This window comes from Convolutriloba macropyga, chromosome 10 (assembly GCF_964194025.1).
Source record: "Convolutriloba macropyga chromosome 10, txConMacr16.3, whole genome shotgun sequence".
Taxonomy (NCBI): domain Eukaryota; kingdom Metazoa; phylum Xenacoelomorpha; order Acoela; family Convolutidae; genus Convolutriloba; species Convolutriloba macropyga.
Window position 1 is genome coordinate 54,540,174 of NC_134477.1, and position 27,702 is coordinate 54,567,875.

Sequence of the window (27,702 nt, forward strand, 5' to 3'; positions counted from 1 at the left end):
ACCTCCTGAACCAGCATATGAGGACGCAGTGGACAACCGACGGCACAATCAGAACGAGATCGACGTACCCGCAATGAGCAGGCAAAAACAGCGTGGAAAAACCAATGTCAACGTGTCATTACAGTCGGCGTACTTTGTGGTGACAAACCATGGAAGTTATGTGATCGAAAAGCATCCTCTCTGATGTACTTGAGCTTAGGCATGGAAGGGCGGCGTGTATTCAACTCAAAAAATTCAACCATCAACCTCGAAACGATCTCAACGAAGGATCTTTGGGACGTTCTAAATACAACTTTCATTCGGATCCATAATATAACCTTCGATAGATACCTCTTCCTCACACGAAAACAACAAAAGGGAGAACCCATTGAGAAGTTCTATGGACATCTCAAAGAACTTTCGGAAAACTGTGATCTAGGGGATAAAGGGGACACTATCATCCGGGACGTCTTTATCGCGAATATGCAAAATGAAGACATTCAGAAGAAACTTCTTAAAGAAACAGTAGACCCGGAAAAAGCATTGGCAATAGCAATTAATATTGAAATGAGTACACTCAACCAACTAAAAATGAACGCAAGCAAAACTGAGTCACAGTCAACAGTTAACCAAGTACAACGGACACGTATCGCGAATGCTACCCCTTTCTCCAATATGAACACAACAGCACGGAAAAAGCCTACAACCTGTCATTTCTGTGGATCTAATTGGACCTCCGACCACCGTAATAAATGTCCCGCTCGGGGAAAAAGATGCAATAACTGTGGTATTGAAAACCACTTCGCAAAGGTTTGTCGCAAACCTAAAGATCCCAATTCGTACCCAAAACCTAAACCGCGGGTCAATAACGTAGAAAAAAAAACGATCAAAATGAAGATGTCAATCAAATTTCGGCCAATTTTGATCCCGATTTGGAGTCAAACTATTCTTCAGATGAAGATAACTTTGTAGCAGTAATATCTTCAACAGATTCCGCAACTTCGGTGGACGCAACCAATCTCCCTGTAACTCTCGGCAATACATCAACAAATGTTTTGGTGGATTCGGGCAGCGTATGCACAATAATAAATGAATCCTTGGCGAACTCAATCATTTCCCATGACCCAAAATCGAAGTGGATACGCGAAGCGAATCCTAAACAATTGAAAACATTTTCCTATGAACCTATTCATACGGTGCGCATTCTCCAAACTTCAATTCAAAGCAGCAATTGGTACGCGAATCCAATCGAAATTCAAGTAGTGGCGGACGGCAGAGATTTGTTCCCAGCCCTTGGATTTTCAATACATCAATCAAGTAATCAAGTAACAATCAATCAGGTAGATCAAGAATATTGCCCAATCAAAAAACAGATTGCTATTGATTACCCCGACTTAATCTCCAGAATTGGTAAGTCCAAAGTACATACAGTTCGTTCAAAATTCCACAAAGATTTTACCCCATCACACCAAAAAAGCCGCCGTGTTCCTATAAATTTATTAGACAAAGTATCGGCTGAACTAAAGAAACTTTCTGAACAAGGACACATTGAAAAATTACAAGAATGTTTGGATAAAAACTTCATTTCTCCTATTGTAATTACGGTCAAAAAGACAAATCTGTAAAATTAGCTCTTGATTCGAAAATATTAAACAAAGCGATCCACAAAAACAAGTATCAAATGCCAAACATAGATAGTCTCATCGATTCAATTTCACAACATATTAATAACTCAAATCTGGGAGATAATGTCTATTTTTCAACAATCGATCTAAAATATGCCTATAGCCAACTAAAGCTGCATCCAGATACTGCACGTCATTGTAATTTTAATATCATTTGCGGCGAAGCAACAGGTACGTATAGTTTTAAAAGGGGTTTTTATGGCCTTACAGATATGCCGGCCGACTTTCAAAAGGCAATGGATTACACATTGGTTGGGCTGACTAACACATACTGTTTTCTGGATGACATAATCGTAGTTAGCAAAGGCACCCAGGAATCGCACCTCAAATACGTATACAAATGTCTCCAAAAACTTGAAGCAGATAACCTTAGAATTAATTTAATCAAATGCCACTTTGCAAAACATCAAATAAATTGGCTTGGCTTTACATTCTCACAAAGTGGTGTTAAACCTATCGAATCTAAAACAGCGGCAATTGCGGAAATCAAAGCCCCAAAAACATTGAAACAATTACGGTCATTTTTAGGTAGCGTTCATCATCTAAGCAAATTTATACCTAATCTTGCCAAAATATGCCACCCTCTTCGACCTTTATTAAAGAAAAACGAAAAATTTATTTGGAATGAGAATCGTCAATTACATTTTGAACATATCAAAACTGTTATTGCAAATGCTACAGAAAATACTCATTTTAATCCAACACTGGAAACGCGCATCAAATGCGATGCATCCCGCCAAGACTTAGGCGCTGCGCTTGAACAATTAGATTGTGAAGGGTAGAAAACAATAGCTTTTGCATCTCGTTTTCTTAATAGCAATGAAGAACGTTATAGTGTAAATGAACTCGAATTACTTGGGGGTGGTTTGGGCCATTGAATATTTTAAATATTATCTATTTGGGAAAACTTTCACAGTTTTAACAGATCACAAAGCACTTCTTTCAGTCTTAAAATCACACCGCTCTAATAAATCCTACAACAGTAGATTAACACGATGGATTGACCGTTTGTTACCATTTGATTTTAACATCGAACATATTCCTGGTACCCGAATGGGCTTGGTTGATTATATTTCGCGACAACCAAATCAGAACGCTAAAAGTGTCAATCAATACGATGAGGAATTTATGGTAGCAACAATTTCCCGTATCCGCGACGCGATTACATCTTTATTTAGTAACGCAAATAAAATTCCTTTCCAAAAGCGGCACATAACTAATAATTATAAGCAACAAGTACACCCGACGCGAGTCCACTCTTGCAAACCTGCTAAAATTAGCGCGCATAATTCAAATGCCTAAATTAATCCATTCATTCCTCGAGCACAAATAAAACAATTACAATTCTGAATTCATTTCTAACTTTAATTGCCGTGCAATTCAATTGCTTCAATCTGATACCACACTCGCATCGCGAATCCAGTCGCAAAATTCTAATTGCCATTTGATAGCTAGCTCCACACAGCAAGTACTTCACATCAACATGTCAGCAAAAGAGGCACCACAAAACAATCCATCATCTTCACCACACACCCCAAGAGTGACATTTCGCACCCAATCCACCCCCATCTCATCTACCAGAGCCGGACCCAGCAACATCCAAGCATCATCATCACCCGAGGAATTTGACATCGAGCTCTCTCGGGAAGAGGTATTTGAAAACAACCTCAACCAGCTCTTCACTAAATCTTTCCTGGCGGTCCTCGCGAGCAAAGACGCGGTGTTGAAAGAGATCCGCGATTGTGTAATGCAGGATGACGAGGCCCGTTGTAAAGAAGTGAGCACATACATCCACTCCTTTTGGAAGGACTTACACGTGAAATCTGGGTGTCTGTGTGTTGACCAACGCGTGGCCATTCCAAACTCTATTAAGGAGGCGGTGCTCGAATCCATCCACATGACGCACCCGGGTAGTTGGGGGATGATATATCTCTCTCAATATGCATGGTGGCCCTACATGCATAGGGAAATTTTAGCAAAAACATCCGATTGCGTCCCGTGTACGGATATTGGTAAGAATCTGAAACCTATTATACCAGCTTGTCAAGAACCCAGCGAAGAAAGACAGATTGATTTTGGGGGTCCGATAATTAATGATAAAGACAAAGACATTTATTTCTTAACATGTATTGACCGTTATTCAAAATATCCAACTGTTAGAATATTGGACAATGCTAATGGGGTAAACGTAGTAAAATTTCTTCGTGATTATGCATATACTCATGGAATCCCGCGAACAATACGCTTAGACCAAGCAACTTGTCTTGTAGGTAAACAAGTTACAAACTATTGTAACGAAAATAATATCGACATTCTCGACGCTCGGGTCGGTGATCATAGAGCTATTGGATTGGTGGAGCGAATGATCCAAACAATTAAAAGACGTTTATCTTGCATGAAAGCCGAAAATAGAGATACATTTTCCACAGCTAAAGCAATAAAACAAATAGTCTCTGATTTACGATTAACTAAGCAGAAAACAACAAAGATAACACCTTTTGAAGCTCATTTCGGTCGCCCTGCAAATACTCCTTTAAGGAATATTAGCACACTTCCATCAAGTCAAAATCTAACTTATGAAAAAATTGTTAATCACTATTTAGATGCTGAAACAGTTTCTGCGGAGGATTTGCTGGACGAAAATGGATGGATCAGTGCCAACAGAAGTTACATTGAGATAGAGCAGAAGATGTGCCAGGCCTCCTTAGACGCAGGACAACGCTATCGGGAGTCCGACAATAAAGAGTCCCGTTTCATAACTCATCCGCAGATCACAGACCCTATCCCCAGGACAGAACAGTCCCTTAATGTCAAACTGGCTCTAAAATTACCACAAAAGAAACGAGCAAACAGACAACTGGCGGGTCTGTACGAAGTACTAAAGCCTGGATCCTTCGTCACCAAGTCGTCACCAACAACGACGATAATCAATGAGCCTGGCAGAACCCCAGTGAAAGTCCGAGATAGTGATCTCGCAAAATTTGTGACTAAAGCAGAAAGATCCACCAACTTGTGGGTATATGCCCAGCGACGCCCTGCCCCTTACGAAAAAACCACAGAATTTAAGATCGCGAAGCATAGTAACGATCTTAAGAAACAGAAGAGGGGCGAAATCAAAATTAGACATCGCCAACGTGATACTACATCAGTAGTATCATCTGTGAATTCGAACGTATCGCGTGCGCTAACGGTACGCAAGCCGACTAAACCACAATTCAAAAGACGCCTTAATGTCCCCACAGCTGATATTCAAGAAGACATACAAACTCAAAACCAGCCCCTCATTTCGATTGTACCGGCTCCACCTACACCTGCATCACAAGTACCCTCCGCACAGACACAGGACGACCAAACAAAAGGCCGCAAGCGCAATCGACCCCAATTCTATGGCTTCACAGATGCCGACATTTCTCCTACAAGTTCTCTGGCTTCAACAAGTTCTGCTCAACCAAAGAAGCGCAAGTTTATTTTTCTTCTAGTTATTTTTCTTTCCAAGAAACAAGAGAAACATGCAAATCTGAAAATTCCAAAGCTAAATGACTATTAGATAACATGTAGTTAATTACTATTTTCGAAATGTTAAAAAATGCTCATGGACCAAGTTTTATAGAATTATTTAATTGGGTGACTATTTTGTTTGCTAGTGGCTTTGAACTTTTAAACGACATTTTTCTGCGTGCTCCGGCTGTTTGTCTTACTTTTGGTCTTTCAACTGGGAGAGCATTGCAAAAACCAGAGGACGTTCAAAAGGCTCTGATTGTACAGTGGTTTTCCTATTTTTCTGCTACACTCGCACCGCGATGAGGTCTAAATTTCAGCGAGCTGCAACCAAACAAGCTCGTCAATTGTCTGTCGTTCGCTGGTATATATGTCTCTATTGTTTTTGTTTTTTCACGTCCATCAAAGACCTTTATATTGATCTCTTTCAAGTTTAAAATATTGATCTGGACCATTAGAGGCACAAGTCCTGGCCGTTTACCAATTTACATAAAAACGTCCAACGACTTGTAAAATAAATTTAAAATCAAAATAAATACAATCTTGGGAACAATCAAAATTTAGAGATCTGAGGACGGCATAATTTCAGAAGATAAGAGAAAATCTTCGAGAGAAGAGATGTAAGAAATTGTTTTGCTGTGAAGCCGTACTTTTGTTGAAAACAGTGGAGTAGTGAGTATGGTTTGCAAAAAACATTTTTGTAGGTTGTCGGTCCGGTTAACAGAGCTTAATAATTGAGATTACTGTAATTCAGACCAGGTTTTCGACCAAATAATCCAATGAGAGAGTTGATAGACTTGTACACTCTTTATGCTTCTTGCTCCCTCAGCCTAAACTCTTGATTGAATTGGGTCAAAACAGCTGGTATAATGATGATTTCATCGCGTTTTTTTTTATCCAGAGTTTATGAGAACCTGAGGCTAATCCTATTTAATAAATAATTGTGAAATGGCAATAACAACTTTGCTGCAATGATTATAGTCAATTATTGTTTCAACTTGTTGTTGCAAAACTTAAGCTGCACTGCATCTCATAAAACGATAACGATTGAAAAAAAAATCGAAAAATTTCGAATTTTTTATAAAAGCAGGTTTGATGACTGGCGATATCCATAAGCATTGGCACTTTTCTTAGTTTTCTTTTCGAATGCTTTAAATGGTATATTTGGTTACATTGAAAGAAATCACAAATTTTAGGGCAATTTTGGAAATTCTTTCCTTCTTCTAGCTGTTACAATAATAATATATGACAAAAAATGGGGACCTAGTATCAGACAATTCAAGCTCTGGGAAAACAAATAAATTACAGCTACTGCCCGAGATGCCATTTCCTAATAATCTTGTTAAGACCATATATGATATCACGCAAATCATAGACTATTTGTTTGTATGATCTTAATAAGAATTCCATTAGACTTCCAAGCACATATATTTTTTCTGTGAGTACTAGGAAATCATGAATGCTCTTAGTATGATTTTTAAGAAATCACATATGATCATAGTGTGTTTCCTAAGAAATCGTTAAAGATCTTAGTATGATTTTAAAAATATATGACAAGTGTGACACAGCTTTTCGTGATACCTCTTACTATCTTGCTTTTTAGTCGGATTTTTCTCTGCTGCCCAAGAAAGAAGCAGAGGCTCTGATAGCTAAAAAAGACCCAAAACGGTTCCAGATAGGCCAGAACCTAAAAAGAAAGCAAAAGAAATGTAGCCCCATATAGGGAAACTTGCAACAGAACGGGAGAAGTCTCTTTGAGAGCACAAGGAAAAGTGGCATCTAAAAAACCTTATTCATTTTCAAAAATCAACTTTTTTTGCCATAAATTGAAAAAATGTTAGCCGTGAGCTACAAATCGAACGACAATTTTATCGGAATAAGAAGTTTTACATTACAGGGCAGGGAAAATTGTCTCTATATAAAGAAAAAAGAAGTTACGTTTTCATAAGGGAATTTGAAATTTGTTCGAATTACCAATCAATCATTTTTTGTAGTCATCTTAGTATGATTGTTAAGATTTCATAACATATATGATATGAAAAAAGATTGCAAAGAAACAATTATGGTGCCCTACTTCATATAGCCACGGGTTTGGAGAAAAGAAGTCAAAACTCAAAGCAATTTTTGACCTCTGTGTCAGGTATATTTGCAGTACACAACAGGTACTAAAGAGTTATGTCAACAATAAATTATACAACTCCTGTTTTTTCAATGAGCGATCACTATACATTGTTCAGGTCCAGCTGTTTTGTGTTTAATCTCAATTTTGTTACCGTGAAAACACAGAGACCAGTTTATTTTTCTCCTAATTAATTTTCTTTCCAAGAAATAAAAGAGACATGCATATCTGAAAATTTTTTAATTGTAGAAAAGTGCCGCATCAGGTGGAGCTCAACCGTTGAAACTTACAAATAGCTAGTTTTTTGATGAAAAAACTGTTAGCTGATAGAAGTGAAGGGCACTGCTAAATGACTATTAGATAACATTCAGTTTATTACGAATTTCAAAATGTTAAAAAAATGCTAATGGGCCAAGTTTGATAGAATTAATGAATCGGGTGACTATTTTTGTTTGCTAATTGCTTTTGAACTTTTCAACAACATTTTTTCTGCGTGCTCCGGCTATTTGTCTTACTTTTGGTCTTTCAACTGGGAGAGCATTGCAAAAACCAGAGGACGTTCAAAAGGCTCTGATTGTACAGTGGTTTTCCTCCTTTTCTGCTACCCTCGCACCGCGATGAGGTCTAGATTTCAGCCAGCTGCAACCAAACAAGCTCATCAATTGTCTATCGTTCGCTGGTATATAAGTCTCTATTGTTTTTTTTTTTCGTTCACGTCCATCAAAGACCTTCATATTGATCTCTTTCAAGTTTAAAATATTGATCTGGACCATTAGAGGCACAAGTCCTGGCCGTTTACCAATTTACATAAAAAGGTCCAACGACTTGTGAAATAAATTTAAAATCAAAATAAATACAATCTTGGGATCAACCAAAATTTAGAGATCTGAGGACAGCTCATTTTTTAGAATTTAAGAGAAAGTCTTCGAGAGAAAAGATGTAAGAAATTAATTTGCTGTGAAGCCGTTCTTTTGTTAAAAACAGTGGAGCTGTGAGTTGAACGTTTTATTAAATGCCAGCCCGAACACCTAACAATATTGGCTCCACCATCGATCCAGTTAAAAAATTGATAGCATGCAAAACCACGATTTATTTTTTTACCTTTAAACTCAAGATTTTGGTACCCTCCAGTTTTGATTGCACTCAAGTTTACATTTGCAGCTTTTTGTAACTCCAGTCAGTTGAATCTTTCACAAACTCGTTCTCAGGCAGTAAAGACTTCCCTAATAAATGATTAGCAGGCTGTAGCAAGATTGTTTGGTGATTGCAGGAATAATCACGTACAGATGCAAAAAGGAATAAACTTGATCGTAATACAGACCTTCTGGCTGATTTTGTAATCAATGAAAAGTTTGCAAATCAGATATTTATGGAGGCATTTTATGTTCAGATGACATGGATTATGAAATCACAACAAGATAAACGAAATCAGACATAGTTCCTCGATATTAAAAGAGTTGAAAAAGGTAACCAGTTTTTGAGTTCATTAGTAACAATTTGTAATTATGAGAACTTTGATTGTGTATATGTCATCGCTCTTAACAGAACCTGAGAGAGTATAGCAGTACAAATTGGGATTCAAAAAACTTCAAATTGGATGTCGAAATACCGCAAATATATAAGATTGGATCTAAGCGTGTACATCAGAAGAATTGTTTATCGACAAATTCCTACTCTCAATTCTCAATTGTTCTTATCTCAATTAACATTTACATTTCGGATTTCAACGCTCAGAGCATTTTATTGATCGAGAGAAAAATAAACTTGTCTCAGGCCTTTTGTCACTGGAAACTGTCCGCTGTCTGATAGAAACTTGGCTATATATATATATATATATATATATATATATATATATATATATATATATATACATATATATATATATATATATATATATATATATATATACATATATATATATATATATATATATATATATATAAATATACATATACATATATATTGTGGTGAACGCTTGGGAGCTATCAGTGTTTCTTTTGTGGAAAAAAATTGCAAAAATATGCTGAAGCTTAAAATCTGAGCCCAACAAATCTGTTCAGTGGATTCAAAAAGGAGATTTTATGTTTCTTCGGAATAAGGAAGTAGGTTGGGAGTGGACTCCTCTGCTTCATTATTGATGAGCACAATTTATTAGAACAATATTTCAATTGTCTTTCGTCCACACAAACTGTCAGTTTGCCCAATTATAAGCTCGGAAGTAATTAGGATATAAAATTTTGTTCTTCCCCTGACAAACTGGATTTCTTTTTTAGGAGTGATTTTACTCAGATCAATAATCTATCCTTTTCACAAATAGTGCTTTGGAAATGCACTCACATTTTTTGTCCGCTCAACTCTTTGAATTGGCTGAGTTTTTATCACATCTAAAACTGCTACCATCTTTGGCTCAGGAGATAAACATTTCGAATTCTGTTTACTATCAAACAACCATCACAAAGTAACAAGGTAATTTTCCTAATGCCTCATGAAAAAATGAAAGCGATTAGAAGCGCTCCTTTTTATGCCTCGCAGACAAAGCATCGTTTGAATAAATTGAGTGCAACGAGGTACTGCTAAATAAATCTAAACAACTCCGAAAACAATCGAAGACCTCCTTAACAAATTAATGATTTTAATTGACATGGACTAGCAACTCATGCTGACCAATCTTTAGATTTATAAAACAAATGAAACGTTTACTCTGTCGAAAAGTTTCATGGAAAAACAATTTTCCTTCAAATAAGTTCTGCAAAAATGAGGTTTCATCTGACGGCTCAGTGAAAGCTAGTCAGTTCATCACTTTTTTCGAGCAATTTTAAGTCTAAGCATCAAGTAAGATTATAGTATTTTGTTTTTGGCAAAAAGATATAACTATTTGAAAGTCAATTCAGATTGATAAAAATAGAAAACGTATCTTTACAAGTCTCAGCAGATTAATTCCTGCATTTTCCATTATGCTGTTAAACGAATTGAGTGAAACAACTCACACATTAGCACCATTCACTCACCTTACTTTCAAAAAAGTAATCAATACTCAATTTGGACCGGAAAGTTAGAAACTCGCATAAAATACGCCCGTCGTCAAAAAAGGACCCCTCGCAGGTGTCAAAAGTTGTTGCCCATTTTCAATACCTTGAAAGCTATCTCAAATTTTAGGTTACTTTATTTCTGTACAAAAACGAAGCAAATCGAGACCCGCTGAATCCGAGACAGCATAGATTTCTAGCAAGACAATCAACAGTAACAATGATTACCATGATTTATACTTGAGGTTTGATAAAACTTCGGGCAAGGTGTTGTTTACTTAGATTTCAACAAAATTTGAATTGAATTTTTAAAAACAGATGTAAGCCGGAAGCGATCACCTGGTCGGCTATCCGGCTTAGTATCATAAAATTTTAGAAATCTACGAAAGTCGGAACAATTCAAAAACCATTGACTTAGTTGGTTATTGGTAAAAACGATTACCCCCTGCTGCTAAAACTAAAACTATCAAGATCTCTATATAGAAGATTTTGGGGCGATTGTAAAGGATGAAATAGAATGTCTTGCAAATCAAAAGACTTAAATCTAAACTACCTTGAGCGCTAATGTCTGGAACCCAAGGGCACAGAAGATAACCCTGAGTGAAACGCAAGAGATAAACTCGTTTTTCAGAGTGCGACGCATTATGCAAGATGCCGCGGTTCTTTTTTTGTCTGCTTTAGTTCATTTTTTCAAGCATTGTTACGAGTCAAAAAGCTCAATTCATAATCTATAAATTTCCATGGTAATGGAAAATATGGTCATGTCTTTACTTGCTCATGGTACTTTGAGATGTAGATATACTTTTCTTTCGCTTGAACTTGTTTTTAAATTTTGCTTCTGAATCTTTAAATTTTTGACTTAAATTTTATCATTTTTACTTTTGTTCCGTTTTTTTTCAACATTGTTTATAGCTTCAGAAGGCAAACAAAGTCCTGAGTTCTTTCAACTACTTTTACCACTACTACTACTATTACTACTACTACTACTACTACTACTACTACTACTACTACTACTACTACTACTACTACTACTACTACTACTACTACTACTACTACTACTACTACTACTACTACTACTACTACTACTACTACTACTACTACTACTACTACTACTACTACTACTACTACTACTACTACTACTACTACTACTACTACTACTACTACTACTACTACTACTACTACTACTACTACTACTACTACTACTACTACTACTACTACTACTACTACTACTACTACTACTACTACTACTACTACTACTACTACTACTACTACTACTACTACTACTACTACTACTACTACTACTACTACTACTACTACTACTACTACTACTACTACTACTACTACTACTACTACTACTACTACTACTACTACTACTACTACTACTACTACTACTGCTACTACTACTACTACTACTACTACTACTACTACTACTACTACTACTACTACTAACAATACTAGTAGTAACGATATGAATAACAATATAATTTTTTTTATTGTTTTTAAATAATTGAAAAACAATTAATAACGACCTTTTTGAAACCAGTTTTGCTTTTGGAAGAAGTAACAAAAAGGACAAATTATTTAAGAAATGAGCTTCATTTTTAGAGTTTTCTCAAACGCGCGTAAAAATGCATGTGAAAAATGCGCTAAGATTTCTGCACTTTCAATTGCGAACAATGAGCTGAAAGCGTTGAATGTCCCTCTGTTTCTTAAAAATTATAAGATACTTCTCAAAAATTTCTTAGGAAGTAATGAAATTTAGAAGTATTGAACCTATTCAGAGAAATTGTTGAGAGATATGTCAAAAAATGAGCTGAATTCGTGAAGAAAAACGCCTAAATTCGGGTCGACGTGCTCAAAAGATAGTATAAGATTAGCGGTGATTAGCGGTGAAAAAAATTTTCACCGCAAAGCGCGCGCATGTTTTTGCGTTGAATGTTTGTAAGATTTGGGGTTTTTAGCGGTTAAGTTTTTTCAATTCAACGTATTTCATACAAAAAAAAGCAAACTGCCGTGCACAGTTTTGACCCTCTCACCTCCATTATGCCAACAACTTCTTATTCCACCGCGCCATCCGTCACTTAATTCAATGCAATTTCCTGTGAATTTAAGATAAGCGTTGAAATTAGCCTTGAATAATTGCAAGATTTGCGGTGAAATTAGCGGTGAAACTCTTTTCTCCTCACTCAAAAGTTGTTTTTCGTCGCATTGAGCGCATTGAGCGCAAATCTTACACATTTCACTCAAATTTGCCGCAAATCTTACATCTTTAGCGATTTTTAGCGACACCTCAACCCGGGTTTGATGAAGCTGCAAAAAATCTCCTAAAACTACAATATTAATGGGGTCCAGACCCAAATTGACTTCTGATCAGACACAGTCGAGTGCACACCCGTGTGTTCCCAGGCCAAAACTACAGGGTCTTTTCCAAAGTTCGAGCGCACTACGGTCTGATCATGGTCTGGAGATGTTCTGATCAGAGGTCATTTTGGTCTGAAAAGTCTGATCATAGGCGGATTCGAGCGCACCTGGGTCTGATCAGAGCCGACTTCGAGTGCATTTGGGTCTGATCAGAGGCGGATTCGAGCGCAATTGGGTCTGATCATAAACCTCTTCGAGCACACTTGGGTCTGATCAGAGGCGACTTAGAGCGCGATTGGGTCTGACCATAACCTCTTCGAGCGCACTTACGTATGATCAGAGGCGACTTCCAGCGCAATTGGGTCTGATCAGAGGCGACTTAGAGCGCGATTGGGTCTGACCATAACCTCTTCGAGCGCACTTACGTATGATCAGAGGCGACTTCCAGCGCAATTGGGTCTGATCAGAGGCGACTTTGAACGCAGGATAGTCTGATCATAACCTCATTCATCTAAAAATTTTGTAAAATATCTTTGACTGAAAAGCTTATGGGCGCTTCATAAGCTGATAGCTATCCATAATGTGATCATTGATCGATAGCATGTTCGACATACATTATAGTGTTATCTGTTTTTTTAATATTTTAAAGGTTGCTGATTAATCAGCGCTATTCTTGCTTTTTTTCAATACAACTATTCCTTTGGTGAAACGTTGTAAGAATAGCGATCAATTCAACGGTAGTTTTTTGTATAATTTAACTTTTGCGGTAATTTTTTCCCGCATAAGCGCGTGGAAAAACTTCACCTGTTAATATTTTTCATCGCAATGAGCGCAAGTCGAATGTTTTTATTCAAATTCATCACAAATCTTTTATATTATAGCTAATTTTGCACAAAAATTTCAACCAACATGTGTGTTTAAGTTTGTGTGTGCGTTTGTGGGGTAACCCGTTTGTCTGTGACTGTCTGCGTGTGAGTGTGTGTGTGTGTGTGTGTGTGTGTGTGTGTGTGTGTGTGTTGTGGGTCGGGGTCAGGCGATGGGGTTAGGGTTGAGAAGAAGGCTGATGAATGGGGAGTTCAACTTGATAGGGGGAGGAGAGTGGACAATGTAAGTGTTGTGGGTAAAGGACGGGAGGGCTGACGATGGCGATTTTGAGTGTTTTTGATCAGAGTGGTCAGCTGGGGAGATGGTCTCGACTGAGTCTGATCAGAGGCTACTTGGGTCTGAAATTGGGTCTGATCATAGTCTGATTAAGGTCTGGACAATGGTCTGAATTTGGATCTGGACCATGGTCTGGAGATGGTCTGATCAGAACTCCTTCGGTCTGGAAAGTCTGATGAGAACACATTGAGTCTGGAAAGTCTGATCAGAGATAATTTCGGTCTGGAAAGTCTGATCAGAGATAATTTCGGTCTGGAAAGTCTGATCAGAGATAATTTCGGTCTGGAAAGTCTGATCAGAGATAATTTTGGTCTGGAAAGTCTGATCAGAAGCAAATTTGGGTCTGGACCTGAACCTGGGAACCGCATGAAATATATTACAAAAAAAAAACAAAAAAGAAACAGTTAAGGCGCTCAAAAACTCAACTTATTCATTTTTGGCGGACAGTTTGGGAGCCATTTTGAGATCAAACCGCGAAATCCTCATAGTCCTTATATAGATCCATCGGTAGTTCAGGGGTTTCCTGCCGGCCAAAATTTGGTGTGGGATTTCTCCTCCACATATTTTTCCTTAATTTATCTCACTGCTCAGTTGTCAAGATTCTTTCCTCAAGCTGTTTATCAAAAGCAATAGAAGTTTCTTAATTTTCAACGGTCTGAACATATGCTGCCCTTGTTTAAATTCAAAGTTAACTTTATACCGAAGCACGCCTCTCGCGCAAAAAGCCGAAAACTGAAACAAGTCAATAGGTTTTTTTCATTGGTACTTCGTTAGTCGCTGCTTATTGGTGACTGTTACTTCGATTGCCGAGGACTGAACTTTATCAGAGCGTTATCAGTTTTAGTTGAAAAATGAGATTTTTTCTTTGTTCCTCACCCCAGCTAAGTGAGTGCATATTAACGCGCCCTATAAGCCCTATAAGACCTATAAGTGATTGCGCGCCCTATAACCGCCCGTGGTATGTTAGAACACATTTTATACTATGTAACGAAATGAGATCAGAGACAGTGGTCGGGGTTGACGTATCGTACTGGGAAGGGGCAAAAAAGAGTTGATCAAAAATGTTCGCAAAGGGGTGCAAAGGAAGCATTTACCTGGGTTGAACAGCGTAAAAGAATAATCTTAATCATTCAACTTCAGATGATGCTTAAAATTCAGCCATATATGGTCGTATAGAATCGTAGCAAACATATTAAAATCATAATGATTATCAATAAAGAAACAAAGATTGTAAAAAACTTTGCAGAAAAATGTAAAATGTCAAAACACATTTTTGGGGTCTACAATAACACGCTAAATAAGGCAAGATCTTACTAGGAGGTTTTGTATGCTTTATATGAAACCATATAAGCTCTTTGTTTGATTACAAATAACTGAACAGAGCACGTAAAAAACAAAAAATTGAGAGATAAAGTTGCCTTTTCTTTACCTGTATATGCCCTTTCCTAGTCGCGACATACCAATAAACTCCTTTTGACGATCTCAACTGCAAAAAAGGTTCTTCAAATTTTCTCTGTTGGGCATTGCGCCTGGTACGTGAAACAATTGGCCAAGTGTCCAGTCAAAAAGATCGTACTTAGGGATACTGGGGTAGAAATTATGCGTATACCAGACGCCTTCTTTTTCGATCAAGTTGTAATCATTTTATCTTATCAATGCAGAATAACCGAGTAGATGAAATCAATTAAAATCTAGAGATGATGATGTTGTGTGTTTCGATCGTCTGAGCAGGAACTTCTTGGACTGTGGGTTCCCAGCTCTCTAACATCCCTCTGTCGCAGTTGTGGGTTCAGTTGCAATAGTTTTTGTCATTGGTAGCAGTAGTTGTAGTCTTAATCAGTGGGTGTCATGTCGCAGTCTGGATTGACTTGCTCATTGGGTTCAGGAGGCACTTTGAGGAGCTTGCGGAGAAGATTGGAGTAGTGGTGGTCTTGTCTGTCTGTGCATTCTTGGCGGAACTCGCTGCGGGAGAACTCAGTGTACCGGGTGGTCTTGGCATGAAAAACGGCATCGGCTACCTATTTGGGTGGCGGTTGCGAGGATTTCAGAGAGATCTATCACTGTGATGGGCCGGTTTGCTGACAACTCGTCCTGGAATTTGCTGCAGCCCTTGTAGCTATCAGCGTGGTCTCCATTGCAGTTGGCGCACTTGGGTTTAGCTCTGGGGACAGTGCATTCGGCTAGATTGGGATTGCCTCCAAATCTGATGCATCTAGCTTCTTGGGTACATGCATTCGCTTGTGACCGAAGCCTTGGCACTGATAACACTGGACCACCCCATCACGTCTGGGAGGAGGAAGAGAAGAGGGCTGGGTTTGTCTTGACTCCTCACATCGGTGATGGGTGAGCCCAATCATCAGGCTGCGGTTGATCAGAAGGGTCTTCGTGGTCTCGCATCTTGTGAAGGCTCTCACTAGCCGGGTTGGTGCTTGGGTAGCTCGGCTTCTGATTCGCACTAGGCTCATCTTCGCTGGGTAGGTCTTGTTGATTGCTGCTTTTACCTCGTCCAGGTTCTTTTCCAGCCCTACTCCAATAATCACAAACCTATGGTCCTTAGCGTAGTTTTTGCGCTTTGGTGGCGCTTTGGATAGCGGATAGGGCCTTCATGAACAGGGTGTCGCTTGGCTTTGGCCTCTTTGCAACTGGCATTGAAGTTGCTTCTTGTTGCATCTTGTAGCTGTTGGGTTGTAGTTGTAGTTGGGTTGATGGAAGGTTGGGTTGTTTAGATTAAAAAGCAATTAAAATCTAGAGACAAATGTTAGTAGTCAAATTAAGCCCAATTCATGGAAGTCACGTGATTGAACCAGTCTGCAAATAGACTCTAAATCACCTATTTTGCGTCTATTACCCGAAAATAAAGAAAACAATTCTTAAATCTCTTCTCCAGATTTCTATAACAATGCTATTTAATTAACAACGCATAGGTGGGAATTGGGGTCTCAAGAAAAAAACAACAAAATAATCCCATAAAATTATGATAGTACTGTTAATTGTCGGTTTACTGAATTCTCGGCTATGTTAAACCTATTTTGGTCTTGAGATGTTTATTCACGTGAATCTGCCCACTTTTTGACAGAGCTAACTGTCTCCCTTTCCTGTGGGTATCGTCTGACTTTGGAAGCCGTATACCCCCTCACAGCGAATACAGCTGCTACAAAATTGAATGCTGTTTTCATTTCATCAATTGAATTGATCATTTCAACTTCAAGTTTTCACAAACTCAAGTTGCCAAAAATTCATTGGCAGTAATTGTTTCACAATTCAAGTAAGTTATAATTTTTGATTTTACGGTGAGGATAAAATTTGTGATTACAAAAATTTCTGTCAACTGTCCAACAGATTTGAAATTGAATGGATCATGGGAAAAATTTGAACATGCTGGCTTATATCATCGTACCCTGAAAACTGTCCAAGTGAATCTTCTCAAAAGTTTGTCTTCTTTTGTTCACGAATAGAGGCACACAGTTCGCATCGCCGCCGAGAAATATATCAAACTCAGAGGCGAAACCAAGTTTTTGTATCGTGATGTCATACAAGTCACACGCCATTTCTTAGTACAGTCCTTGTACCCTTACTAGAATATCATAAATAATTTTTTTATTTCTGGGACATCATATGTAATCATATGTAATACAAGATTTATGAGATAAGGAGTAGCAAGAAACCTTTTATGAATAATTTATGATTACATGCAGATGATATATGGTAAATGGTTGTTTCAGCATCATTTAAAAACTTGTATGACCTTTGTATGATTTCAACGATATCATACAAATCACATATAAACTTATATTACCGGGATTAACTTATATAAAATTATATTACCGGGATTAACTTATATAAACTTATATTACCGGGATTAACTTATATAAACTTATATTACCGGGATTAACTTATATAAACTTATAGTACCGGGATTAACTTATATAAACTTATGTTACCGGGATTAACTTATATAAACTTATATTACCGGGATTAACTTATATAAACTTATATTACCGGGATTAACTTATACAAACTTATATTACCGGGATTAACTTATATAAACTTATATTACCGGGATTAACTTATATAAACTTATATTACCGGGATTAACTTATATAAACTTATATTACCGGGATTAACTTATATAAACTTATATTACCGGGATTAACTTATATAAACCTATAGTACCGGGATTAACTTATATAAACATATATTACCGGGATTAACTTATATAAACTTATATTACCGGGATTAACTTATATAAACTTATATTACCGGGATTAACTTATATAAACTTATAGTACCGGGATTAACTTATATAAACTTATATTACCGGGATTAACTTATATAAACTTATATTACCGGGATTAACTTATATAAACTTATATTACCGGGATTAACTTATATAAACTTATATTACCGGGATTAACTTATATAAACTTATATTACCGGGATTAACTTATATAAACTTATATTACCGGGATTAACTTATATAAACTTATATTACCGGGATTAACTTATATAAACTTATATTACCGGGATTAACTTATATAAACTTATGTTACCGGGATTAACTTATATAAACTTATATTACCGGGATTAACTTATATAAACTTATATTACCGGGATTAACTTATATAAACTTATATTACCGGGATTAACTTATATAAATTTATAGTACCGGGATTAACTTATATAAACTTATATTACCGGGATTAACTTATATAAACTTATATTACCGGGATTAACTTATATAAACTTATATTACCGGGATTAACTTATATAAACTTATATTACCGGGATTAACTTATATAAACTTATATTACCGGGATTAACTTATATAAACTTATATTACCGGGATTAACTTATATAAACTTATAGTACCGGGATTAACTTATATAAACTTATATTACCGGGATTAACTTATATAAACTTATATTACCGGGATTAACTTATATAAACTTATATTACCGGGATTAACTTACATAAACCTATATTACCGGGATTAACTTATATAAATTTATATTACCGGGATTAACTTATATAAACTTATATTACCGGGATTAACTTATATAAACTTATAGTACCGGGATTAACTTATATAAACTTATATTACCGGGATTAACTTGTATAAACTTATATTACCGGGATTAACTTATATAAACTTATATTACCGGGATTAACTTATATAAACTTATATTACCGGGATTAACTTATATAAACTTATATTACCGGGATTAACTTATATAAACTTATATTACCGGGATTAACGATTGCCGGGAATTATATATGACCTTGTATGATTACCGGGTTTTTTGTATGGCCGGTAACCCAGGAAACCCGCCGAGAAGATTTGAGTAGGGAGTTTGTAGGGATTTTTTAGGAAAACAACATGTCTGTAGAAGTTGCTTAAATTTTGCTGTTAGCGAAAAAAGAGGTCAGTTCAGGCTATAAACAACTTGCTCTATTTGCAGTTTCTTGGATCCGAAGCGTTTTGAGGAAAACCCAAAAAATGGCAATTTCTCAGGTGGTCATAACATTTGCATGTATTTTGCTGTCACTGATCTCAATTTCGGATCAGATAACGTGGGATCAGAAAAACTGTGTGGGTGATAGCCAATACATACCCGATATGACTGGATTTTACTGCTACGAATTGTTGCTGACTGAAGGCCTACTCAGCCGGGATGTTGCCCAGCAGAAATGCCAGAGTCGATACGAAGGAGGGGAACTTGTGCAACCAATATATAAGGTATGTTTTCTGGGCAATAATTACATTTTGGGCTTCGCTACAAATTAAGGTCCAGAGGTCTGAATAGTTCTTGCACTCAAATATAGCCCATATTGAAATGGGTTTTGCCCTCGAATTCAAACCTTATCCAGGTAGGCCTTCTCGAAAAAACTCAGACCCATTTATTTTTTTTGCTGGCATCGAAGACTCGACCCCAGTAGAATTTGCGTGCAATTAAATTCCAGACACAAACAGTTTCTGCTCTCACAAAAAATCTCAGATTCGAGTTATTTTTTTCACTAAAATGGTATTAATACAAACCCTATTAGTTTTTGCTTTCGAAGAAATGCCACATCGAATCACGTCTTTTTTAAGAAAAAATTCAGATTCAACTATGTTCCGCTCTCCAACCCTCTTTGAGTTTTGTCCAAAAGAATTTTTGCGATTGTTGTAGAATTTTGAATGTTTATTGAAAAGTTTTCTAAATAAATCAGTGATTCAATTCAGAATTCATAACGCCTGTAAAAAAACTGCAAAACTGCTGCTGATGCTTAAATAAAAATGTTTTCTCTCAAATATTTTCAAAAGGCTGAGCGATTTTGTTGTTTTGGATGTACTTTAAATCAAATTAGAATTTTTATTGTGATTACCTAACTGCTGTATCCGCAATTCTAAAACTCGAAGGACATCCTGTAATTTTTGCTTTTCTTTCTAAGACATCCAGTCAAAATTTAATTGCTCACAAAAATTGTTTGTAACAGTTTTACAAGTCCCAGGGTCTTTGTTGATGCCGTTTTTTGCTTAGTCGATTTTTTCTGATGCATTCAACTTTTTGTCCTAAAAACGGGTAAACAGGTACAAACCAGAAAACTATAAGTCAATTAGCAGCTCTCTTAAAGCTGTATTAACTTCTCATTTTACATTTCGCCAAAGTTGATGAGTAGAAAAAAATACTGTTAAGAAGTGCATTTTTGACCGCTCGGAACCCCCATCTTCTCGGATTCCCATCGATGCTCCAGTCCACCCCCAAATCCCCCCAGTGCTACCCTATCTAAGATCAAGCCATCGTGGTCAGAGCCACCCATTCGCCAGTTTGAGAAAATTCGTCCTACGTTAACAACGTTAAAAATTTCGACTTTGCTAATAACAGACTTATGAAAAGAGATTTGCTCAACCCATAAAAAGAACATGCTAAACCCAAGATAACTGTAAAAAAATACCCTGCTTAAGCCTATTGAAAACTTTTTTACTCGACTCATGAAAAAAAATTGACTGGACTTATCAAAAGAATTAGCCTCAATTTTAACTAGCGTCCTCAACCGTGTAATTTAATTCAATATTAACCCCCATCAGGAATTAATAAGTCTTTTCAGAATTCCAGGTCTAGACTAGGGAAACCATAATAATTTCATGTTTATTTAAATTGCAAAACGCTTTTGCTTCATCTTCAATCCAAATTGTAGTTATGTGCTTAATTTAGTTTTACAAACTTTTGAACTTTGTTTAATAAATGGTAACCATTTTCTCGTTTAATTTTGGTGCGCAGATTTCAAACATAGCAGGACAAATCCTGACGTACAATTCAAAGAATTTTCATTGACTAAACTGAAAACCAGACCTAGAACGGAATATGAATGGATTGGGAAAACCATTTAGAAAAAAATCCGATCCAAAAAATCGAAAAAACAGTCAAAATCAAAATTAAATTGTCGCATGCGAATTAAAAAACCACAAAGAATTTTTGTTCAAACACCGTAATCTCACTCTTCTTCAAAAGTAGAGTGAAAACATTTCACGCCGCAAAACCACTCGCTTTTTCATGAAAATATGTGAACAGATCTTAAAAATACAGACAGCGCCCCATACAATTCAGTTTTTTGAACTGTAAAAAAATACTTTCTCAAGTCGATAATTAATAAAGAAACATCAATTCAAGTAGATAAAACGGAACTCGTCGAATTATGGTTTGTACAGAACCTTTCACATTTTTTATCGCTCCAAACAAATTAACCAATGCAGTCCATGAGAAGCAAGAAGAGTGAAATTGAATTTTTGTAGAGTTCTTACCAGTTTGGGGGTCCCAAACCAAACCAAACCAAATAGGTGGAAATCCAAGAATTAACGCACTCAAAATTACCTAGTTTTGACAACGCCTGAAGGTATGAACACGAACGAACGAAAGTGTGAACACTCGCGCACTCTCAGTTGGTCTGGGACGAACTGGACATACCGGTTTCCGTCTTGCATCAATCTGGGAATTTTAAAAATTTATTCAAAGATCAGTTCGGCATCAGATCACTTAAATGAAACCTGTTTAATGTTTTCCTCGGATATTTGCAGGAACGTAGTGAGAATGGTTTAGTTTTTGGCTGCAGTTATCTTTGTTTGAAACAGAGCGATCTGGGCAGACTATTGGACTGGGCAATTGAACTTGGAATTCCGTTGAAGAACCAGTCGGGGTTTTGGACAGAGTACCACAGACCACAGGCTGCACAGATGATAAACGGATCCCTGACTCAAACGGATATTGACAGGCAGGAGCTGTTTCCTTTTCCCGGTAGAATATGACTCTATCTATTCACGATGAGTCGAATGTCACAGTCATTCAACGCAAAAAAACTATGCAAGATAAGCGGTGAAATTACATAAATCAGGCGGTGAATGCGATGAAAAAAATTATCGCCTGTTAGCGGTTAAATTACATAAATTACACCGCTTTACATAAATTACACCGCTTTAAAAAAGTGTCCAAACTGTGTGAGATATGAGGCGAATGCGGTCAAATTACATAAACTCGCCGCTTAAATTAGCGGTGAAATTACATAAATTCACTGCTTAGAAAAAACTGAAAAAAATGTGAGATAAGCACGTTAGCAAAAAAAAGTCTATGGGTATTCAGATGTTCATGTAGCTCACTTGACTTTTCTGGTAAAATAATGTAAGAAATGCCACAGCATTTCACCGCATTTCTCACAAAAATTCGCCGCATTTGTTTTCCAAATTTTTATTAAATCTGCCTTAAATTCACAAGAAATATCATAGAAGTAAGTGGTAGATGGTGCAGTGGAATTAAAAGTTGTACAAATGCAACAGATGAGAAAATCAAACCCCTGTCCGGAAATTTCTTTTGTTTAAGAATTCCGTTAAATTGTGAAAAGAAATAACTCACCGCATTCACCGCTTTTCACCGCAAAATTATGAATGAAATTTACGGTGAAAAAAAACTTTCACCTCTTTTCTTAATTTTCCCGGGTCGAATAGTCAGCGCTAGAGTTACTTAAAAATGTAGAAAACGCAATGAACGTGTTGACAAGATGTAAAAAGTGAGGTTTAAGCGTTGACTGCAGTGAATGAGGTGAAAAAATCACAGTAATGAATCTCAAATCTTAAAAAATTTCACAGTTTAATTTGCAAAATATCTTTACCGCAGAAAACTTGGCAACAAATTTTGTAGGAATCGAGGTAATTGAAGAAAAACTCATAACTAAATTCCGCAAGCCGAACAAAGTATCACCACTAAGTTATCACAGTTTTTATCGGCTCAAGTTTTTAATGAGACAAGGTAAGACTTGAAGATGCTGCGCTAAAAAGTAGTCAAAACATTGTTTTAGCAGCGAAATTTACTGAAACCTGCGCATAGCTTCAGTAGTGGTAGCAAAGGCCACTGTTTATTAGAATGATCGTTTTTGAATTTTGTTTTTCTCGCTATACCTACAGACGAAGAAAGGAATTAAATAAATTTTAGCATTTATGCAAGAATTGATTTAACAAATTGAACTCAAAGTATTCCTTCATTGTTTTGACGACTGAAAAAGTCAGAAACCTACATTCTTTTTATCTCAAATCTTAAACGTATTTGTGTATACAATTTTGTGTGCTAATTGGACAAAGGAGTTCTTCAAATCCAACTGACCTAATATTCAAAGATCCCTTGTTTATATGTAGAATAACTTTCTGAGACCTTTTGTAATAGCTTGCCCAGGAAAAAAGACAATTCTTCAACCGTTTTTAGTTATAAAAAATATTTTGTTTGAAAATTAGTGGACTAACACGGAGTCAAGAAGTTATTCAAGTCAAATCAAAGTTGTTACATCGGTAAATTTTGTCAGATCTAAGAAAGAGGATGTCAGGAGTTTGGACTAACGTTAACGGGAACCAGCCTGAAAACAGGTTCAGTTAAAAATTTTAGAAGCAGCGTAAAATTTTCTGTTAAGAGAACCGTTAAAAAATGCTTCTGAACGCTGCTTTAGCTACAGCCGAAAATCAAAAATGGTTGTTGATGTGATTTGGGTTCGTTTCAATGTCCTTCATGTACCCGAAACTGTTGCTTGTCTGCTCATAGGTAAGTTTTGTCTGAGACAGTCTCATCAGATGTCTGATCGGGACCATATTTATTTTATAAACTCATTTTCGGTTAGTGATCAATACAATTTACATTACAAACTAGTTCAATCCATTTTTGAGGAGCACCAAACCGAGTTGCCGCCTAAGGTTAATCGCCTGTTTTAAAGCAGCACTGACTATTTTCGATAAACAAAAATTAATAGGAATTTTTGGAGCTATAAGTGATTGTATATGCCGGAGTTGGTCTTGTCATAGCAAAGATTAACCGCTGTTTTTTCAAAATAAAGAAAAATTTGGTCTCCAAGTTTTTATATCTTTTTCCAAAATAATTGTTATAACCATTCAGAATCAATAAAGTAGAAATTTTTTAGATTAGTTATATAAGATTCAGTGTCCTTTTCAAATAAATGAATGAGAGTTAATAATTTGTTATAGTTCAATCTGGCAAAAGTGTTGAAAGGTAGTCTAACTCTGTTGGTCAATTTCATTCTAATTGTAAGTGGTTGCTTTTCTAGAATTGACAGCATTTTTGTTCTTTTTTCTGACAAAAAATTTCCAATTTCCAACTGCATTCTACTATTATTCATTGTTTCTGAGACGTGTGACCTTTATAAAATTTCTGTAGTTAGTTTCAGTAATTCATAGTCATTTAGATCAAAAATATAACATAACGAATTTTATTTCCAAATTGTTTTCATATTAGTTTGTTAGGAAACAATGAAGATAAATCTGGGTTAAACAAATGTTTCTACAAAAAATTGAGTCTGAACTGCTAGCACCTCCATAAACCAGAATCTCATTTTGATACAACGGGTAAAGAAACCGTTTATAAAATTTCAGTTGTAGATATGTGCTGAAGAATTTTCATTTGTGATATAAATTGGATATGAATTCGTTGCATTTTTGAGTCATAAACTGCAAATGATCGTGGAAATACGTTCATCGTTTATCGTCTTAAAAGGAAGACGTTTATCGGAGTAGATCGTTACTTGTTAGGAATAATTTCTAAAGAATTTGCCGCCTTTTGACTGTCTATTCTTATTTCTTTCAATTGAATTTGGGCCTGGTCTTTAATACTGCTAAGGAGAATGATGTTGGTTTTACTCTTGTTGTGTTAATTGGTTAAACTCCATCCATTCGGTTGTCAATCTGAGTTCCTCCTTGACCTCCTTCAGTGCAAACGTACCGTATATTTCGGTGTCGCCAGCCAACCGTAAAATGATATTGCTTTTTGTTACTGTTATGAGGCCTTTTATATAGAGAAGAAAAAACCAAGAGGACCTAAAACAGATCTGTGTGGCACACCGTGTCCTTTTTGGAGTGCCAGATTCTTTGGAACAATTAAATACAAACTGTTGTCTAAAGGCAGATATGATTTTAGAAAACTATAGATAGGTCCTCTAAGGATTTATCCATAGCAATTGGTCAGTATGATATCGCGATAAACTGTGTCGAAGGCTTTAGGTAAATCAAAAAGCAGATATTTCTGGTTGCTATTCTATGCATTCTGTCGAATTGTCTGGGAATCAGTTTTACGAACATTTTTTTACAAATATGCAAGAAAGATTCTGGTCGGTAGTTGCCTGGATCGCTCTTTTTGTCAGACTTGAAGAATGGGATGACTTTAGCCACCTCAAGGCAATGATGAACAGTTTTTTTTACTATTTAAGAGTCTTTGATTAACTGGTTTAATTGAGAAATGAGACCTAGAGAAGTAATGCAAACTTGTTTCGTTCTTCAATCGTTTCGTTTGATTGAATATTTCCTGGCTGGTATTTTCTCTGATTACAGAACCACTTTTTGTGTTTTTAACACCTGAAATGTTGGATGCACTGTTGTGACTTGCTGCCAAAATTGGTCCGATTGACGTAGAAAAAAACTATGAGAAAATTTTTTCCTCCGATGTCTTCTTTTTTGAAAAGTTCACAATAGCAGTCATTTTTTGCCTCCCTTGTCAGTTTTGAACATTAGTATCTTGTTCCCGGTACTTTGTTGTTTAATTATCATTATACGACTCCATACTTTTTCTCCAAAAGCATCACTTTTTTGAACCAATTTTGATTTTGCTGTTTATCCAGATATTCTGAGTACTATTTTTTAAAATTTTCTCAGATATATGTTTTTATCGAGTGTTTCACTAATTAATGCTAAGAGCTTTTTGAATGACTTGTCTAAATTCAGTGTCTTGTATTCTGTCAAATGGTTTCGCAAATTACAAAAAAGTTCATGATTAAATTGAGATTGATTTTCCATTTTGGTAAAGTTTTTTCAGTTCCCTTTTGTACTTTGCTTATTACCCATTTCCACGGAATTTTGATCAACGTAACTTGCCACATATATTTTTTGATGTTGTGATCAATGATGGCTGTTTTCAGTACTTTTGTCTGTATATTGGCTTTAGAAAACACTATATCAATAGTTGAATTTGTTTGCTTTGTTTCACGGGTATATTGTTTCAGTTTTGATAAACGTTTGAATTCATATACATCAAGTTCCGATGAAAGACCCGCGCTGGTGTATTCGGTCTGGACATGTCTCTGTTGAAATCACCACATAGGATGGGTTTCCTTGAGTATGAACGGCCTACATTGAATATCTGATCTATCAGTTCTTCTTTAGCGCTAGTATAATCAAATCCAATTTTTTGTATACGGCTTTTATCATCTATCACCTCGAATTTTTATATTAACAGTCAGTAACTGTAACGCTTTCTTTGATGTTTTCTGGCTAATTTTGCTTGATTTTCCCTGGAGGTCGAAACTCTAACGCCCCCTCCCCTCTTGCAGTCTTTATTACATGTTATTAATAGATCATAGTTATCATGTGTAAAAATTACTTCGTTGGAGTTTTTTCAGCCGAGTTTCGATTATTACAAAAAACATTGGTAGGGACTTCTGAGAACCTAAAAAGACCAATAATTCAAAATAATTGGCTCCTAACGATCAAATGTGTTGCAGTGTTGCAGTAGACAATAATTGTCTATAAGTTTGCCACTCGGATCCGCCAGCTGCAAGACCCAAAAAGAATGTAGAATGCTTTATAGTTTTCTTCATAGACTTATCATTCACAAAGAGGACTACTTGCTGTCTTTCAGCGGAAAATCGTTTTCAGACGGTTCACCAGTTAATTTTCATCTCAACTCATCTGCAATATTACTCGAATTTTTTTTCATCATCCTTCGGCCCGAAATCGCATCCAGATGACAAAAATCTTCCAGATTTCTTAATAAGTAACTGTTTGTGGTTTACTAGTCAGTTTTTTGTTACAATTTTTTTTCTGGTTGCCCATCTGCGCAAAATTGCTTTCAGACTAAATCCTAACAAAAATGAGACCGAATAAAAGTGGTTATGATGTTTCTATGATTACAAAATCATTTTTCTTCACAATTTTTTTTCACAATTGTTTTTTGTCAACAAATGTCTACTTTTGTGTTGGTTTAGAATATAGTTCACGGTAACTTCAAACACTTTATGTAAACAAATGTTTATGAAAACAAAAATTTTGTTCGCGGGGGAAAGGAAACAGTTTAAACAGACGGAGAGATCCTCTGAGCTTCAAGAGGACATTAGACGGGCAGATATTGCCAATGCCGTCACTTCTGTGGCGCAACGAATCGCAGCCTGGAAATGCTCTGGACGAGAGGGATGAGCAGTGTACCGCCCAGAGCCGACCCGGAAAAACAACCCGAGTCAATGGGACTCGACGACTATGAGTGCGATGGGAAAGTTCTGCATTTCGCCCTTTGTCAAGTTTTGATGCAATTAGTGCCATAATATGCCCTATATGTGGAAGGCATATGACAGATTACTATAA

General features: G+C 36.4%; 1 protein-coding gene across 1 annotated transcript; it reads left to right on the top strand.

The window, feature by feature from the left end:
• The first annotated feature begins 17,012 nt into the window (after positions 1-17,012).
• Positions 17,013-27,696, top strand: LOC142348712 (uncharacterized). The gene is made up of 4 exons (XM_075400167.1): positions 17,013-17,094; positions 19,289-19,566; positions 21,940-22,079; positions 27,424-27,696. Exons 2-4 carry the CDS (start codon positions 19,327-19,329, stop codon positions 27,599-27,601), a joined length of 558 nt encoding a protein of 185 aa, XP_075256282.1. The 5' UTR covers positions 17,013-17,094; positions 19,289-19,326; the 3' UTR covers positions 27,602-27,696.
• The last annotated feature ends 6 nt before the right edge of the window (positions 27,697-27,702 follow it).

Bases quoted from the DNA above. Each gene is read 5' to 3' on its own strand.
- LOC142348712 (XM_075400167.1), top strand. From the start codon at position 19,327: ATGGCAATTTCTCAGGTGGTCATAACATTTGCATGTATTTTGCTGTCA. The intron at 19,567-21,939 runs GTATGTTTTCTG...TGTTTGAAACAG, and splicing joins TTGTGCAACCAATATATAAG to AGCGATCTGGGCAGACTATT. The intron at 22,080-27,423 runs GCAGGAGCTGTT...CAGTTTAAACAG, and splicing joins ACTCAAACGGATATTGACAG to ACGGAGAGATCCTCTGAGCT.